This window comes from Vidua chalybeata, chromosome 21 (assembly GCF_026979565.1).
Source record: "Vidua chalybeata isolate OUT-0048 chromosome 21, bVidCha1 merged haplotype, whole genome shotgun sequence".
Classification (NCBI taxonomy): Eukaryota; Metazoa; Chordata; class Aves; order Passeriformes; family Viduidae; genus Vidua; species Vidua chalybeata.
The window spans coordinates 6,325,148-6,343,580 of record NC_071550.1 but is presented as its reverse complement, the minus strand read 5'-3'; the positions used below and the strand labels follow the sequence as shown (position 1 = coordinate 6,343,580).

Here is an 18,433-nt window from a genome sequence, read left to right as displayed (position 1 = left end):
ATGAAAATGAGCAGTTATTACAAAAGAAAAAAATACGTATTGAAAAAATCATCAACTTCCTTCCCTTCCACTAGGCCCCTGGGAAGGGGAAATGCTGATCCTCCAGCTCACAGATGGTTCTCCTGGAACAAGCTCCTGGTTTCCACCCCATCAGCCACATCTAGAGCTGGGGGTGGATTTTGGAGGAGGGATGAAGGACATCAGCATCCCTCCTGCACGTCAGTACCAGCAGCACTGCACATGCCATGGGATGCAGTGGGTATTTCCTGGGATAAAACATCAGCTTTGCCCACAGCTCCCTCCCCAGCCATGACCACATCTCACACTGCAGGAGAGGAAGCTGTGGGTCAAGCACACACATCCCTGGCAATTAAAGTCATCTTCTTAATATCAAGCAGTCCCAGCCATCCTGTGACAGGGCACAGAAAATATGAATTACGCCCTTGCCATTTTAGACTGGTTTTCTTCTCATTCAGGTGTTGCTGGACCCGAGTGCCATTTGGTGACAGTCACAGTCTCGTTCTGCAACTGCACAAAAGGATTGAGCATCACCTAAAAGGTTGTTTTCCCACCTTGTATCTTCTCAAAATTTCCCACAATTGCACACACAGGGATGAATTTAGAGTAATGTCACCAACAAAGTGCTCAAATTAATAGCAATAAAGTGTAAGTGCTCCATGTGGCAGGCAGAGCCCTGCTGGGGAAAACGACCTGTGAAAGCTGAAAAAGCAGCCCACAACGAGACCACTGGGAGGAAAAAAAAAAAAAGGCAACAAAACAAACAGTCCATTTCAATCTCCTTTTCATAAAGAGCCAATATGAACCCAGGAACACATCAGAGAATAATCATTTAGCACAGATCAAACAGGAGAACTAGCATATTAAAAATACACGCAGCATTAATCAGCCACACAGAGTTATGTGCCATCATTTCCATAAATAATACAGGATCAAAGCAGCCCAAGCAGCACTATCAGTTAATATAGTCAGCCAGTCAGTCAAAATAGAGTAAAGCTGCCTGAAAACTGTGGCTGTATAATTTGCCAGGAATAAAGCAGATTCATCTGAGAAGTGGCATGACCAGTTAAACGGGTAAAGGTTACCAGCAGCCTCCTCATGAGAGGGAGGTGATGCCACAAAGGAGAAAAAAAAAAAAAAAACAAGAATGAAAGGTTAATGCAGCCTCAACAAATTATTTAAAAAATACCCAAACAGCTTGGGGAATATCAATACATCTTGTCTAGTGGTAACCCCAAGAAAGGGCCAAGGTGTGGGGGACAGGTGGGAGCACCCCCAGTTGGAGCAGGGGTGAGCCATGGGGTGCAGCCCACCAGAGCCCCTTCTCCAGGGTTGGGGCAGTGCCAAGGGGCTCCCCTTTGCCCAGGAAAAAAACTCCCAGCTGCAGAAACCATCCTGCCTGCTCAGGGTGAAGGCTCAGCACCAAGAGCCTTTAAACACCCACCCATCCATGCATAGAAAATGCCTGTGTCATTAGGCCTTCTGCTGAAAGGCTGCAGAGCCATTTAGCTGCCAAATTTTTAAAACAGGCATGTGGAACAGAGCTATAAATAGCAGGGATGCTTGCCTCGTCATGTTTCTGGGGGCTTATTTATAAGAACAGGGGGCAACTGAATTAAAAATTGTTTAAAAAGAAGTGTCTTGGCTTCTCTGCTTTAAAGCCAAGTTGCCAGAAGGAAAAAAAACCTTCAAGGTTTTTGCTTTTTTCTTTTTCCAGGCAAAAAGCAAACGCCCATCGCTCATGCTCAGCCTCTGAATTGGTTACATTTACAAGGCAAATTTTAATTCATACAGCAGGTGTTCAGAAATATATGTTTAAAAAAAAAAATCCTCCTTTAAGCAGCACAAGACCAAACTAAGGCTTTGCATTAGTTCATGCAGCTCCGGAGAAGCTCCTCATTCACTGAAATAGGACCCGTGTGCATGAATGAGGAGCAGAGACCTCCAAAATCTCTTCCAGAGTCGGGGCAGGGGGGAGAGCCCTGAAGGGCTGGAGCAGAGCTGCTGCCAAATCCGGGGGCTGGCAGCCTGCATGGCATCCCGACCCATCCCGAGCCTGCTCCTTGGGGGACAGAGAGAGAGAGGAATTTTGCATGGGAAGATCCAGATGAGCACCAGGCAGAGGAGGAATTCAGCCTCCAACAAAAGAGCCGCTTTGGGCAGCTCAATCGGTCCCCAGGCAATTACAGCCCCGGCGGTGTTTGGAGGGTCTATTCTTCACAGGCAGCTAAGCGAAATCCCGGGAAACCAGGCGGATCGAGCAGCCCCCTCCCTGCTCCCGGCCTTTATTAAATCGCTGGAGAAAACAAGGAGACAGGCAAGCTGCTGCCAGCCCTCAGCGCCAGGACAGCCCGCAGCTGGGATGCAGAAGCTGGACCGCTTGCCCTCCATGCAGGGATGGGAGCCGTGGGGGACTGAGTGACCCTGGCAGGAGAGGTGACAGCCTGCCCTGCTCCTCCGGGAACGGCAGCTGCAGCGAGCCAGCACCAGCACCACCGGGAAGCCTCCTATTGAACGGGGGGGAAATGTTCTGCCAGACAAATGAGGTTCAATTATTCCAAGTCTAGAATGTCTTGCTGGAAATGCTTCCAGACTGACAAGCTTTAATCCAATAAAAGACCCTTCCAGACAAGCCCTGCTGTGATTTTGGGAGCATTTCCCCCTGGCAGGGACCCAGCAGCCCCCAGCCCCTCACTGGGGATGGATTTAGCCCCAGGCAAAACAATCTCACAGGGCAGCCTCAAGGCACAGGACACTCACTGAGCTCACTGGAAGCTTGAGCAGAAGCAAAGCAAGAACAACCATTCCATTTCAGTCTGATACAACCCAAAAGTCAAAATAATAATAAAAAAAAAGCAAATAATTTCCTGTGAACCAGAAATCTGGGTTTTAGCCAGTTTAATGAGACTCAATTGCAAGTGGTTCTGTTCTCCTGGGGTGCTGGAGACACACGACTCCCCAAGGCAGGGCAGATGGTTGGACTGCAATCTAGCCTTTAGCTCATAAAATATATTAATATCCCCAACCAATTATAAAGTGCCAGACTGTGCCCCTCCGGGCCCACTCCCACCCAGCGATGCCTCACTGCACAAGGCAGCCCTGTTGAGCTCAGACATGCAGCACCTGCCAGGGCAACACAGCCTGTAGCTTTCCAGGGCTTTTAAAGCAAGTCCGAGCCCTTGCTCCATCATCATCCAAGAGCTCAGTGAAGTCTCAGGTGCAGTCAAGGTGCTGTACAAAAAAACAGCTCCTCAGCATCATTCTTTTGTTTTATTTTTTTTAAGTGCTTGTCAGCGGTAAAGCAGAAGGAGCCTTCCCTTCCAGCCAGACTGCTGTAAAAGGATCTCTGCCTTCAGCACCCGGCCTTGGCACAGGTTTATTCCCAAAGCTGGCAGATGCCTCACACCACCACGGAGAGCTCGGCTGCTTCTTGGAAGCACCAGCGAGGACCTCAGATCGGCAGCAGCGCTCCCTGACAGTCAGCTGGCATTAGCTCCACAAATGTCACCAGCACACCGAGCCTCAGCCCCAGGTATTTATAGGGCTCTCGTCAGAAAACCTCTGGAGTCTTTCCCCTGACTTCAGCAGAACTTCACATCCAGGACCTCAGCTCCTCAGGAACAGCTTGTTCTGTGCTCCTGTGCCCACAGCCGTGGGGCACGGGATGTCCTGGATGTCCCTGTCCTCACGCTGCTCACCATCAGTGCCAGGGCTCAATGCCCACCATCGCTGCCACCCACATGGGCAGATCCCCGGATGCTGCAGCCACCTGCAGGGCCACACTGGAGCAGTGTCCCCTCGGGGATGGGGTCACACACCCCGAGGTCACACCATGGTGTAGCCCATGACACCATCACTCCTTGAGCACAGCAGTCCTGTCCCCTGTGGCACAGCCAGGCAGGGCCAGGGTGCCTCGGGGGGGACAGGCAGCACCAGGAGGGTGCTCCAAGGGCAGAACCAGTTGCTGTCCAGAAAGCCCATCCCACGCTTGGCCACACATTTCCCAGCTGTCTGGACAGGCACAGCCTTTGCACCCTGTGCAAACCCCAGTCTGTGTCACAGGAGTTTTTTTGGTGACACTCCAGCACTCCCACCTGTCCCAGCCACCCTCACAGGGCCAGCAGCAAAGGGACTGGGACATCTGCCACCACACAGCCTCAGACAAACCACTTGTTTCAGTGCTCCAGTACCTTTGCCTCCCCACAGGCTGGTGTTTGTGTAAGACCAACAGCAGCCAGGTAAATAACATCACCTCACAGAGGTGCTGCCATTTTCCAAGTGGCACCTCAGTGATGGTATGTCTGAATCTCAGCTACCATTTAAAATAAAAAGCAAAATCTCAGCAGAGAGACACCAACAAACAAGACCCTCAATGATCTACAGACCCTCAATGCTCTACAGATCCTCCCAGAAATATCCTGATTTTCATGAGCGTTGCTAAGTCCCAGAATCTCAATCTTGAGTCAGGACAGTTGGATGCATCTGATTCAAGAATGATTCAGATGGGAGCGTGGAGGCAGGGAGGAAGGCAAGGGAGTGACATTTTCTGCTCTGGGCAACGAGTCTTTATTTAAAGCTCAAAGATATAAACTTATTATTTGATTGAAAAAAGGCACTCTCTGCCCTGGCTGCTCCCATGCTGATCCTGAGGAACAAGACCATCCTCCTTATCCTCAGCTTTCACATCCATGCCTTCATTTCCATTTCTTTAAATAAATTTAAATCCTGCTAGCACCTTGAACACAAGTTATCTCTGTAACCACATGGAACACAATCCTGAGCCCTCAAACAAGGAAGGCTTAAGCTGCCTTCCCAAGTAATGAGCAGGAGGAAAGCTCCAGCTCACCCTCCCTGGCTGCTCCTGCTTGTTCCCCACAGGGTCAGAGGCAGAGCAGGGGCAGGTGGACCCATACATAGGTGGGAAGACTTTCTCCAAAAGATCTAATGGCTGGATGAGAGGAGAAGTCACTCAGAGCTGCAAAAGGGATGATGGTACAAGATCCTGAAACTACCTTCAACAACTCGGCTGTTTCTTAGTCCTACCAGGATTTGAAGCTCCCAACCCCTCGAGGGGCACAGCCCCAGTGTGGCAGGGGCTGGCTGCTGATGGCTCCATGGCCTGGACCAGCCTTTCTCTACAACAACACTGTAAGTGCTGTGGGGACCCCCCAGACCTGCCCTCACCACACCTCCTGCCAGAGGGGGATGCACAGACCTTTCTCCACATGCCCTGCACAAAAGCAGAACCCTCCAGCTGGATGAAGCCAGCACTCACCAGTCCCCTCCTCAACCTGTCACCTCCCCTGTGCCCAGCCAATTACCCAGGTCATCCCAACACCCCCAGGGATTTGCCAGGCTCCTCTTCACAAGCTAAAGCCACCAGCTAATCCCACACAGAGCTGCAGCCACCACCCACTGAGGGGCTCTGGCTGCACCTCCTCCACCTGAGCAGCAGCACCCCAGCCCGAGGTGGCCCCACGCCAGCAGCTGGGGACCCATCAGCCATCAGTGACTGACTCAGCTTTCACACATTTCCATGTGACACCTTCCCGTGGTTAATGCTCCAAGCCACCTGCATTTCCGGCCCTGTGGCTGCAGCAGAAATTGTTCATTGTCCCCTCCTACGTGGTGCAGAGGTGAGGAGTCAGACCCAATGTCACCTCTGGGTGCTGGTGACCCAGGAAGGCAGGTGAGGCATGACAAAACACCGGCGAGGAGAGAAGTAAAGACACCAATACCCAGGGTTTGGGTGCAGCTCTCCTGCTGAGCCAGCACAGCAAGGCTGTGAAAGGACATTTGGGTTTTTCAGCCCACCCACCTGCTGCGCATGGGGCTGGAAGAGAGTCAGAACAAAATGTCCTTCAAAGAGACCCGTGTTACTCAACGCTGCCCTAAGAACCATGTGGAACTGAGGGTTTTTGTTCCGTAGGCAGGGAAAGTCCAACCAGGACCATGCTGGCCACAGCAGCTGCATCTCTGTTCCAACACAAGCATCCACCCGATAAGCAGCCATTCCCAAGCCAGATTCCCCAGCAAAGCTCCAGCTCCTGTTTAAAATGAGACTGTTGGGGATTAAAGGAAGAGGCAGACTCTCCATGGTGGGTGCTGAAGGCTTCGGCAATAAGGCGGGCGATACCTCTAAGCTTGTCTCCACAAACATAAGGATTAGCAATTTACTTCCCTTAGAAACAAAATCCAGGATTTTAACATGATCACAGTCTTGGAAAGAAAAATAAACATCATGAAACTGGGAAAAGGAGGAGGACAAGAACAGAGCAAGCAGGCAGCTCGAGGAAAACTGACACGCTTCCTAAATCGGAATGAGAAATGTACCAAAGTCAGAATTGAAATCTTGGTAGCTCTGAACACCACTGGCCCTGAGGCCTCTCACACCAACCTCTTATCAGTGATAATGCTATGAACATTAAGGGAAGCCTTTCTAATAATGTGCATGAGAAAAGGCCCATTTGTTTAATGCAACAGAGCACATAATGCATTAATTACCTACTGAGTTGGAAAAGTGATGTTGAAAACATGCTTGAGTTAAAGCAAACTGAGGGTTTCAGCTAAGCCCATTATGTCCACTGGCTTTGCTGTGGCTTTGGTGCTTAACAGCCTTTGAGAGCAAACCTCTGCACAACTCACAGCAGATGGGCAGCACAGAAAACCCCACAAACCCCACGGAGAGCAGCTCCCACACAGAGCACGGCTGTGCCATCCACCCCTAACACCAGCCCAGGCTCCCCCATCACACAGAGGATGCTGCCAAGCCCAGCATCTCCTCCTGATGCTGTCTCAGCCACCCTCAGGTGCCCTAAAACCTGCCCAGCCCTGGAGCACACCAGCAATCCCCCCTCAGCCAGGGCTAATCTCAACCTGTCACGTTCAGGACTAACAACCTGGCCTCCTGGAGAAGACAATCTGCCCACGTGCTCCTGCCCTGGCCATCACCTCAGCGTAAAGGCACCAGAGAGCAATTTTGTGATTAAGTGGCTGTAGCCATTAATAATTAGTACATTAAAACTTCAAAGGGTGCTGTTGGCCTCCACAATACAGACTCAGCACACCCGGGGGGGTGGAGGGGAGTGCTCATCCTCAGTGCTCCCTTTTCCCAAGTGAGAACTGAAGCACAGGGGCAAGGGCAGCCCGTGGGAGCACAGGGATTAGACACAAAATTCCCCAGACTTCCAGCCCTGACAGCTGCAATGGCAGAAGACATAGAGGATGTTATGTAAGCATCCTCCATGGAATCTGGGAGCATCCCAAAGGCACTGCTAAACCAGCCACCTCATGCACTTGTCACTCTGCCTGCAGGAGCAGGATGCTCTTGATGAAGCCATTGGAGCTCAGGGTGGGAGACCCAGTGCCAATGGATACCAATGGATACCAATGGAAACAAACACAACACAGGGATCAGAGAGGGAAATGTGCTGGAGGAAGCCTGGGATGTGAATGTGGATCCCCTGGTTGGCACCCAGCGGGTCGCACTGTGCTGCACCGAGCTGCTCAGTCCATTCTGTATGATCAGGCACAAGAGTAGAAACTGCTTTTGCTTTAAGAACACTCAACTCATCCTACCTTTATCAGCAAGTCCCAATCTTAAGCCATTCTGTTTCTTCCAGAAAAAGCAAAGAGAGAAACCTCAACAGAAAAAAAGCAAATTAAAGTCTGAAAAACAAGGGACTCCAGATCTTCAGTCAATTTTATTTCTAATCAAATGAAAAAAGTTAATTAATCCCCTTGTTCAGACTGCTAACACTACCAGAACAGACTGCATCCCTTTCACATCAGAGGAAGCTCAACGTACTTAAGCCAAACATCTTCCAGGCAAAGAGAAAAAATAAATATAAAACAGGAAAGAATCAGTGCTATAGTTTTTGCATGTGTCTGAAGATACAGCTTTGGAATTGCAGAATGAAGCCAAGTGCTCCAGTAAAATAAGTGGACAAAGCTCCATCCTTGGAATCCAGCACAGTTTTGACTATTTAATCTATAGGTAAACTGAAGTCTCAGCTTTGAAGAACATCAGTGTTTCACCTCCCAGTGAGTGACCGGTGCTGTCAGCGCATGCTACACCCAGATGGAGCTTCACCTGAGAGCACAGCCCTCACACCCACCCTTCACCTCTCTCCTCCTTACACCCTACATTGATAATTCCATGTATTCCTGTTGCTATAGCACCTTCCTCAGCTCTGTATAAGCCCTGATCACCACAGGGGCAGGATGAGGCCTCGCACAGGCTGCACTGAGACTCATCCTTCCCAGAGCAGATGAAGTTGGGGCTCATTTCTGTCCTTGCACACCCATCAGATACCATGTGAGCAGCCCAGCACCCTCTGAGCTGCAAACACACCTCCTGACACTGGTAAGAACATGGGCTCTGGTGACACCAAGTCATCACTAACCCAACTCTCTCTCTGCTGCCAGCATGTCGAGGTAGGACACCAGGCACGCTTGATGGTTGTGCAGCAACTCGACCTACAAAGTCCCATCGGGGGATGCCCGAGGCCAGCACCAACACTGCTGGACACTGTCTGGATGCAAGGTGATGGGAAGGACCTGTCTGCATCTCCTCCACCGGGAGCACAGTGCATGCCAGGGACCACTGCCTGAAGGACGCTCCGGGGAGCCTGGACCAGCACCTGCCCCAAAAGCACCGGTAACAGCCCCGGCAAGGCACGGGCTAGGCACAGCTGCCCCTGCGGACCGCATCCCAGGGTCGGCACAGCGGCGGCAGCCCCGCACCCGGCCCCGCGGGGAGGCCGGGCCGGGCGATGCTCGGGGGGTCCCGCAGCGCGGAGCTCCCTTCGCCCACCCCGCACGGGGGTCGCCGCAGCCGGAGGGGCCCGGGCAGCCGCCGCCCCGTCCCCGGCTGCGCCTTTGTCCGCCCAGCGGAGGATGGGGCGCAGCCCCGTCCCGCTCCCCGCCGGTGGCCCCGCTGACACCGCCTCGCCACGGCCCCGCGCGGGCCGCTCACCTGCGGGGCCGCTGTCCGCAGCCGCCTCCTCCTCCTCCTCCTCCTGCTGCTGCTGCTCCTCTTCCTCCTCCTCCGCCACCGCCTCCTCCTCCGGCGGCGGCGGCGGCGCCGGGCTGCCCCGCGCGGGCGCGGCGGTGCCGCGGGGCCGTGCGGGCGGCACCGTGCCCAGGCTGCTCTCAGCGGGGCCGCCGCTGCCGCTGCCGGGCTCGGCGGGCGGCGCGGCGCTGGCGGGCAGCGCGGCGGTGGCGGCGGCCAGGAGGGCGGCGAGGCACAGCAGGGCGAGCGCGGTGCTCGGCCGGCGCCTCATGGTGCGGCGCGGGGCTCCGCCATGCACTCGCTCATTGACGCGGGCGCTCGCACACGCACCGAGCGCGGCCGGGAGCGGCGCCGGGCGGCGGCGGCTCCTCCCGCCGCCTCAGCCAGCCATGCCGCGCCCGCGCCCTGCGCCCCTCCGGCGGCTCCCGCCGCGCCGCGCCCCGGCTGACAGCGCCGCGCCCGCCCCGCCCCGCGCCGCCGCCGCCAATCAGCGCCGCGCCCGCCCTACCTGACGGCGCGGCGCAGCCAATCAGCGCCGGGCGGGGGCGGGCCGAGGGGCGGCGCGCGGCGGGGAGGGGGCGGCATTGTGCGGGCGTGAGGGGCGCCGGGCCGGAGCTGCCGTGCCCCCGGAGCGGCGGCGGGCGGACGCACGGCCGCCTTTCTTAGGGGGCCGTGTGTGCTCGATTTGTAAGGACACAGGGTTTTAAAGGTGTTAACTTTTTGTTATGTTTAAAATTTTTATTAAAAAAATTAAATTTCCCCCCATCCTCCCCGGCCTCAGTTTTGGGAAACAACGAGGAAGGCGCCGGTGAACGGCATCGGGACACAAAGCGGTTCTCAGGAAGGAGTGCTGCTCCTTGCGTCCGGCTGCAGGGCTCTGGAGGGGTCTGGCGGGTCGGGGGGTGTCACCGCCCCGCGGCACGACCCCCCCGGCAGCCACCTGCATCGGCGTCCCCCAGCCTCCGCCAGCCCCGGGCCCGCGGCGATGCCGTTCCCTTTGTGCCGCTCCTCTCCCGGCGACGGAGCCTTCCCCACCCAGCAGGGCTGCCGCAAGGACAATGACACCTGGGCCCCCCGTGCTGCCGCCGCCGACACCGGCAGTGAGCTTGGCCAAACCCCCCCGGTCCCGGAGGAGCGATGGGCAGCGCCGCGGGGGGAGGAAGCACGGTGACACAGATATTAGTTATTCACGGAGCCCAGCTGGGTGATCGCCGGTTCACGCGTGCTGAAGCGAGGCAGGAACGCGCTGCCAGCCCCGCGCTGTGGGAAAACGCCGCTCTGATCAACACAAAGGCACGTGGAAGCAAGGCTGGGATGTGCTGGAGGAGCTGGGTGGGCCGGGCAGAGCCGCAGGGCAGCAGCAGCAGCAGCATCCCTCCACATCCCACGGCGGGAAGGTGCAGAGCACCGGCAGCTTGGTGGATCTCGGCTGCCCGGCCCTGCCCGCAGGTGTGTGGCACTGCCCGGTGAATGTTTGCATCGTCTCTTGTTCCTGCAGGAGCCAATGGATGCTGACAAGCGTCCTTTGGGATGGGACAGCCCCACCTTCACCCACCACATGGTCTAGGCTGCCAGTCCTTCCCTAGCACAATATTTAGGGGTTGCCTCCAAGGGAAACACTGCCCAGCATAGCTGCTGTGGGATAATTGTTGTGCAATCACTCTCTGCTCTTCCCCCATACCCATCCCCTTCTCAGAAATAAACAGGACTTTATTCCTGCATAATAATATAATTATTATTCCCCAGCAGCTCTGCTGCGCCATTTCCCCCACGGAGACAAACCCTTCTGGGATCTGCTTTCCATAATCGCCGCCAGCCTGTCACTCCCCACGGGAGCAGAGGGTCCCTCTGGACAGGGGGAACACAGCTGGCAGGGAGGCAGGAGGGTCTGCTGAGCCACTGTCTCCTCCAGCAGTTCACACAAGGTTGTTGTCTATGGGAACAGGAAGAAGAAACTGAGCAGAGGAAATATTAAGGAAAGAGTTGCCTGGAACAAAGAAATTCCTTCGTTTGAAATAGAAGTTGCACAGCCTCAGGAGCCAAAGGATGCTGTGCCCACCTCTCAGCTCAGGGCTGGTCCCCACAAGGACCAGCACAGCACAGGCTGCCAGATCTGCTCATCTGGTTCCCAAAATATTACATTCTCACCTCTGCTTGAGAGGAGCAGGTTAAGCATGTCAGTCCTTCATCTCTTTATCCTCTGCTGTCACCCCAACAAAGGAGGGAGACAGGAAGATCCTGGCAGTGTCAGAGGTTCTTGGGCATCTTTAACCGAGCAGGACCCATGAAAAAGGACTGGCCACCCCTTGGACATGGGATCACATGCAAAAACAGAGACTGCATCTGCCCAGCTGGCTGATTTCAGTGCTGAATTATCATGAGAATCAGTACAAAAAGCCACAGCAATAAATTTTACTCTCTATGCCACGTTGTGGGTACACACAACCCAGAGCCTTCATGGTAATGCCACATCCCAGTGGCAGCAGGGGTGGAAAACCTGAGGCATGAATTCCCACCTAGGTGAAAACCACTGGCAGCCCCTCAAGCTGCCAGGAGAAGGCTGGAGAAAGGCTGTGGGAGACGCTGGGCGAAGGGGATGGAAAATGTTGGATGAAGGGGATGGAGGATGCCGGGTGAAAGGGCTGGAGGATGGCACGTCCCAGGCCGGCGCAGGGACAGTTCCGCAGGACCTGCCGCTCCCCCTGTTGATGTCACACAGAGTTGCAAGTGCTCCACAGCCCAGAGCACCGGACCCAAACCATCCCTGGCTGAACCCCAAACCCAAGCCCCCAGAAAACCGGTGGCTGCTTTCAAGGGCGTTCAGCTGGAGCTGCCAAAGGCACACAGCAGACCTGGGCTGGCACCACGCCACCAAAATGGTCACGCTTCCCTTCTTTTTGTGTTTTCGTTTTGCAATGAGAAGGGGAGTAATGCATCTGTGAGCAGGAGGGATCCCTGGGGAGCAAGCCACAGAGCCCAGGTCGCATGCAGGCAGCCCAGCCTCCATGCCTGCTTTTCCCATACGTTTTAAGGGAATAGATATCCTCCCAAGAATTGTTCCTATTCCATCAAATCAGCAAGATTTTCTTCCCCAGTGGAAAGTTTCTATCAGATATTTAGCAACCAGCTCTTTCTCTGACCTATTTGCAAGCCCCAAGCCACTCTCCACCACCCACTGCTTGAAAGCTTTGATAATTCAATGATATGTTAATTCTGACATCCAGCATAACTCTCAATACAAAAAACCTTCTCTCTCTCTCTCTTTTTTTTTTTTTTAATTATCATTAATTGCAATCCAGGAGTACTGAATCCTCTGCACAGACTTTGCCTTCCAAGCACCCAGCAGCATTTTGCTGCACAACTCCCATTAAGTCAATGTGTATTAAGTAGGTTTTGACAGTTCTGTGTGCTCTGGGGTGGGCAAAGCCAGGAAAAGACAAGGCAGCACAGCTCTGCCGTGGGGACTGAGGCACAAGGCTGAGTCCAGCCTGGTCAACACATGGAGGTGTCAGCACACATGTGCTTAAATCACACTGCAAAAGGGCACCGTCACTTTTCAGAATGTCAGGATCATCTGTTAGGGCAAAATTCTGCTCTAAATGCAGAGGGCTGTTAGTGAGATCCCATGTGCCTTTTGAGGGCACATGGCCTGTGAGACTGAGCCACACACAATGCTGGGATCTTTTCCACCTTCATTTAAGAGCCTGGCTCGGTGGGGTTTTGCAGGGCTTGCCCCTGAGCAGGGTGCCTCTCCCTTTGCAGAGCCCTGATTCAAGGGAGATCAATATATTCTTTAGGCTGCACTTCTTCCAAGAATATTTTCATTGTTCCATATGCATATTTATAGTTTATTTAAGTCATCAAATAAAGACTGATTGGAAGTTGAAATCCCCAGGAGCATCTCTACAAATCTGGTCATGAGACACAGGAACTGACTTAAAGCACGAGCAGAAGCCTTGGCTTTATTTTCCCTGCCAGAGCCAAGTAAACAGCATGTATGTTGGAAAACAAACAGTTTTTACAAATCTTTCTCTTTTCATGACCAGGCCAACATTGGCAACAAGAAGGTGATAGTTAGAGTGCAGAACTCCCTGTCTTCATCTCTTCCTTTATCTATTTTAAAAATAAAACACCTTCTCTGTGGTTGCTTTGGAGCAGCAGCCTTGCCTGAGCTGAGCGCACGCATTGCCTACATTTATCCTCTGATTTGAATATAAATGAAAGCAAATGAGTTAAAAAGGGAGCCTGGGGAGTTGTCTCTTCAGGCCTACAGCTGCTGGTGGCAGGGCTGGGTGGGCAGAGGCCTGGAGCCTCACCTCAGTGTGCAGGAGGAGCATCCACAGCATCACCCAAAGGTGACAAATTCCTCCTTCACTGGGTCCAGCCTGCTCACACACTGTGCTCACAGGGAATTTGCCCTTGAACAGGTCTCTGAAATAATGCTGTTGCTTTAAAGGTGAGCCCAGGAGAGCCCTGTCACTGCAGTGAGCTGAGCCCTGAGCATTCCTCCCTCCAGCTCCCTGCAAATCCACCCAGGAGGAGCCTTGGATCGGGGTGTGGATGAGAAGGGACACGCCTTTGCCTGGCCATGAGCCCCCGCAGCCTCTGCAGCCTCACACACCCTTTTTATCTGCACAAAGCACTGCAGGGGTGAAGCAGGGAACAGTTGCTGTCCTTGTTACAACTTCCCAAACAGCAGCAGAAGTCCCAGCCCTGGTGAACGGGCTGCAAACGCTGTGTGCTGCAGCCACCACCACTCCTGCATGAACATAAACAAACCTGGCATTGGCACAGGTCTGCTGCCACCTCAGATCAATGCAATCAGCTGCCAGACCACCCTCTCTTGCCAGGGGAACATCAGCAGGACACGGTGGCGGGGTGTGGACCACTAACAGGTCCCAATTCTACACAGACTTAAAGAGCAGCTTAACTTTAGGCACATCAAGGTCACACAAATTTAAAGCTAAGCTCTTTTTCACATCAAAAGTGTCCTACAAATGCAAAACACGGGATAAATTGGCTAATGTATATGTTTATTGCTGTTCTCTGAGAGGTTGGATCAGAAGGGCTGAGCAGGGGGGTCAGGCTCTGCACTGCTGACTCAGAGTGCTTAGAAAGTACAATTTCTCTTCCGCAGGAAATTGTGGTGCTTTCAGATGTGTTTTCATCTCCAAATCCTCTTGTCCATCCCAAATTTGCTGGAGAAGGCTTTCAGAAGCATCGATGGGGAAGGATTCCTTTTTTTGTGCCATGGAAAGGTGCTGTGGGTGCCACTGGAGCCCAGCACTGCCAGAGTACAGCCAGGAACCAGCAGCTCACACACGTGGAAGATTAAAATGACATCAATTTGAGTGGTAACGTCAAAACGAAATGGAACAATTTGTTGAAATTAAATGCTTTGGAAGAAAAAATGATCCTCTGAAGGTCAAAACGAATGGTTCCGATTTTTCTTCCCATCAATAGTTTCCTACGTGTTCCCACAAAATGGGTTGATTTCAGCAAAGCTGCACTTGCCAATAAAGATCATTTCCACTGAAACCCTTTCTATCCTTCCTGCTGCCAAAAGAGCTTTGCCTGCAGCTGAGCACCCCACAGATCTACAAGTGGGGCATAGTTCCTCCCCAGTGCACCCCCAGCATCCCTCTCCCCAGCCCCTGGCTCTGGGAACACTGGGATTTGGAGAGGCATCCCTCCATGGCAGGTGCTTTCTGCTCCCCTTTTTATTCCTGATTATTTCTGCAAATGTGTGTCACAAAACAGGCACAGCCCTGCCACTCGCTAGGAGGAGAGGAGCATCCCTTCAAAGAAGATTTAGAAAAGCAGTGTGGGAAGGGTTTCTGTACTGCTCATCTACAGAAGAGAGCAGCAAATCCTCTCCTCTGATGGCAGATCGTGAAGGCAATCCTTGAGCGTGAAACACTGAGCTACCAGTGATTATACAATTCTTTTGAAAAGGGGCTTTTCTTCCAGATCCTTTTCACAAATCTCCTGCTATTACCCACCCTAAAGCTCTGTTAACACTTTCAATCTCTTGCTTCCTGCCACAGACAGACACTTCACCTTTCACTCACTTTCACTCAGATTTTTTTTTTCACCGAAAGCATGCTATTACCTGGGACATGAGGAGGGAGGGGATTAGGGATTGAGAGGCCTGTCCAAATGAGACAGGCTATTAGCTATTCCCACACTGCCTGGGGCAGGGGACTAACCACACCGAGCCAGGTGCTGTCCTCAGAGCCCAAGCTCCCTCCTAAAACGCTCAAGGTGTTTGATTCTTTCCACAGTTTTATTTCAATGATTCCCCAGGAGGCTCCAGCAAGGCTGGGGCTCATCCCGACTCCTGGCAGTGACCAGTGCTGGAGCATCACACGAGCAGCAGGGCTGGGGAGCATGGCTGGAGTTGGGAAATAAAGCCCAGCCAAGGACAGCACTGGGGACAACACGCCTGTCAGCGTTTGACCTTTTCAGCTGCCCTGTCAAACCCTGTGACCCCTGAATAATTTAGGAAAGTGACAGTGTGAAAGCAGGAAACAAGGTCCTTGATATTCCCAGGGGTGCAGGTGGGACATTGAGAGGCCATTTGGGCTCTAACACTGGACAATGCATCAGCCAACAAAGCAAAACCGCTTATTTCTGCTTCTCCACCAAGTGCTCGGGCCTGAGCTTCCCTGCTGCAGTGAGAAGCCACAACCTGGCACCACCACATCCCAAAATCCAACTGCTCCCAGCTGCTGGGAGCGGGGTGGGTGTGAGGAGCCTGAGAGGAGGCAGGGGCCCGGCTGAGCCAGTGGGAACAGGGCCAGGAACAGCAGCAAGGGCGGGAGCACAGAGGAAGGGGCCTTCCCATTGTCCAGAACAAAGGACCAGATGTGCACCCAGGGTAGGGAAAATCCCACCCTCCACAGCCAGAGCTGGTGTTTGCACTCAGAAGGGCCTCAAGGCTGTCATTAGGAGTGCGTTCTACACCAGCACAGCTAAACCCCTTCTGGAACTCACATCATTAATTCAGCAACTCGTCCTCCCACTTCCAGAGGGTTATTCTGACTGACCATACCTGGCCAGCTGCTCCACACCTGCAGGCATCTGGGTCAAGGGGGTTGCTCTTCCTTGTCTCTGATTTTTTTTTTTTTTTTTGCTTAAAAGCCAATAAGTAAAATCAACCCAATGATGGATTTTTTTTTCCTTTGTTTTCTTCACTTTATCCTTGCTCCTGAGTTAACATTCTTCATTAGTCCTGCTCAGGAACCTGGTGGATAAGCTAGTGCATCTTTTGGGATGCCACTGCAGTGCTGAGTGTATCCACACAACCATTTCCACCCAATAATCTCCACATTAAGCTCCAGCTACTTTGTGCCTTATCTAACACAGGTATTTGAGAAAAGCTCCCAGTCTTCATTCTCTGACACTGAAGAAAACCACCCTTTTCCTTTGAATTTGTTCCAAAATGTTGGACCTGTTGGGTTTTTTTTTTAAACAATAAAGGTGATTCATTTCCAGTTTGATTTCATCTGGCTCTTGCTTCCAGCCATCCGTGGTTTTCCCCCTGCTAAATTACAGATCCTGCAGTGCCCACTCTTTTCTTCTCTGAAGGAATTTATACACTGTCATCAAGTCACCTCTCAACCTCTTTTTTTAATAATACAAACAGATGGAGGTCTTTAAGTTCTCTCCTCTGTAAAACTGTTTCTCCAGTCTTTCAATCATTTTTGTAGCTCTTTTCAACACTCTCCAATACCCTCTCTTAAATGCAGACACCTGAAGTGGATGCAAAATTCCTGAATGAGTCTCTCCAGCCCCACAGAAAGGTAAAATCTTCTCCCAGCACCTATTCACTATTTCCCCTGTCACACATTCAAGAATCTGATTCAGTCTTTTGCCGAAAACACCACACATTGCCAGGAAGCTTCCACTGAGCTGGTGCTCCACTACAGCCCTGGCTTGACTTCTTAAACAGAACCAAACCAGCCAAAGCAGCCCCTTTGCTAAGACTGGAGCTCCTTCTTCCCTCCTAAGTGTTCCTCCCTGAACTGCTCCAATTTCTCATGCCACAACAGCATCTTTTGGACTTTTACTGTAAATGCCTGGTTTGCTAAACACTGGACACTGCACCTGGGAAAAGGGAGATTTTTCTTGCATCAGATGTTATAATTTCCCCGTTTTCTCTTTTTGCCTGTTCCCTGTCATCACCACTCCTGGGTTTTGGTGCTTCAGGCTGGCAGACATCCATCCACAACTGGGCTCAAGTCTGAGGACCCTTGCAGAGCAGAGGATGGGCCCAGCTGGCCACAGCTGGCTCATACCCAGGTGCCACATGAGCTGTCACCATGTGACAGCTCTGGGGAGCAGGGCTGGCAGCCAGGGTAGCCCCAACTTCGTCCCATTTCCCTGGCCAGGCTTCAAAACACATCAGCACCGATAAAAGGCACAGATTTTCACCACCAGACACCTGGTGTGGCCAAACTCTTGTGAGCAATGTGGCTGCCAACATCACACCCAGAGCTCCTGAGAGCTCAGACATCTGAAATCACTCCCCTCCCAGTCTTTTCCTTCCCTGGTTCAGCATCGCAGCTACTTTTCCATCTGGGAGCAACTGCCTGTCAGCACCCTCTGGGGTGCAGCATGGTCACCTACAAGCGGTGTTATGGGGCAGTTTTACAGGAATTTAAATAACATGCTGGGGAAAAAAAAAAAAAAAAAAAGCTTCTGCTAGCAATTCCCCCTCTTTAACCAGCAGGTGATTTCTCCGTGGCAAACACCGCTTTTGTGGGAGGAAGATCACCAGCCGGGATGGGGTTTTTCCACGGGGAAGTAGCTACATTTTTGAGAAGCAACGCGGGGCTTGGCCTGGGGCCATCCCTGGTGAGGCTGAGCTGGGGTGGGCAGGAGCAGGCAGAGATGCAGCTGCCGACCGCTGCATGTCAGTGTTGCTCCACACAGCCCGTCCAGCTGTGCAACATCTGCCGCCCGCCGGGGCGGCTCCGCTGGCGCCCAAAGCGCCGCGGGCTCGCAGGAATGGGGCTCTGGGGACGATGTGACAGCACGTTCCCGACAGAGGGACGGTCCTCCTTTGTGTGGCACGATGGGACAAAGGCTCCCAGCTCCTCCTGAGGGCTCCGGGGTCACAATTGCATCCCCGGGCTAGGAAGAGGTGTCTGGCCAGCGAGTGCCTGCAGACTGTGGCCCTGGGCTGCAGCAGGAACATTTCTCATCCCCTTCGGAGCCCCAAGCAACACAGCACCCCTCAAATCCCAACCCAGCACCTGGCCCGGCTGCCAGCACAAAGGATTACCTACCAATCCCACTCCTGGTTTCCACAGGGGCCAGGTTCAGAAGTCAGAGGCAGCGTGATGCTGTGCTCTGGACATTGCCCTCACTCCCTGGCACTGTGCTCTGCTGGTGTAT

The 18,433-nt window shown here is 53.0% G+C and overlaps 1 protein-coding gene across 1 annotated transcript in view; it reads right to left on the bottom strand.

The window, feature by feature from the left end:
- MEGF9 (multiple EGF like domains 9) overlaps nucleotides 1-9,616 on the bottom strand; it is a 48,876-nt gene extending 39,260 nt beyond the window's left edge. The window contains exons 1-2 of the mRNA XM_053962502.1: nucleotides 9,540-9,616; nucleotides 8,996-9,165 (exon numbers count right to left, since the gene is read on the bottom strand). Coding sequence (XP_053818477.1) covers nucleotides 8,996-9,165; nucleotides 9,540-9,616 — 247 coding nt within the window. The remainder of the gene's footprint in view (nucleotides 1-8,995; nucleotides 9,166-9,539) is intronic.
- Between the last annotated feature and the right edge of the window lie 8,817 nt (nucleotides 9,617-18,433).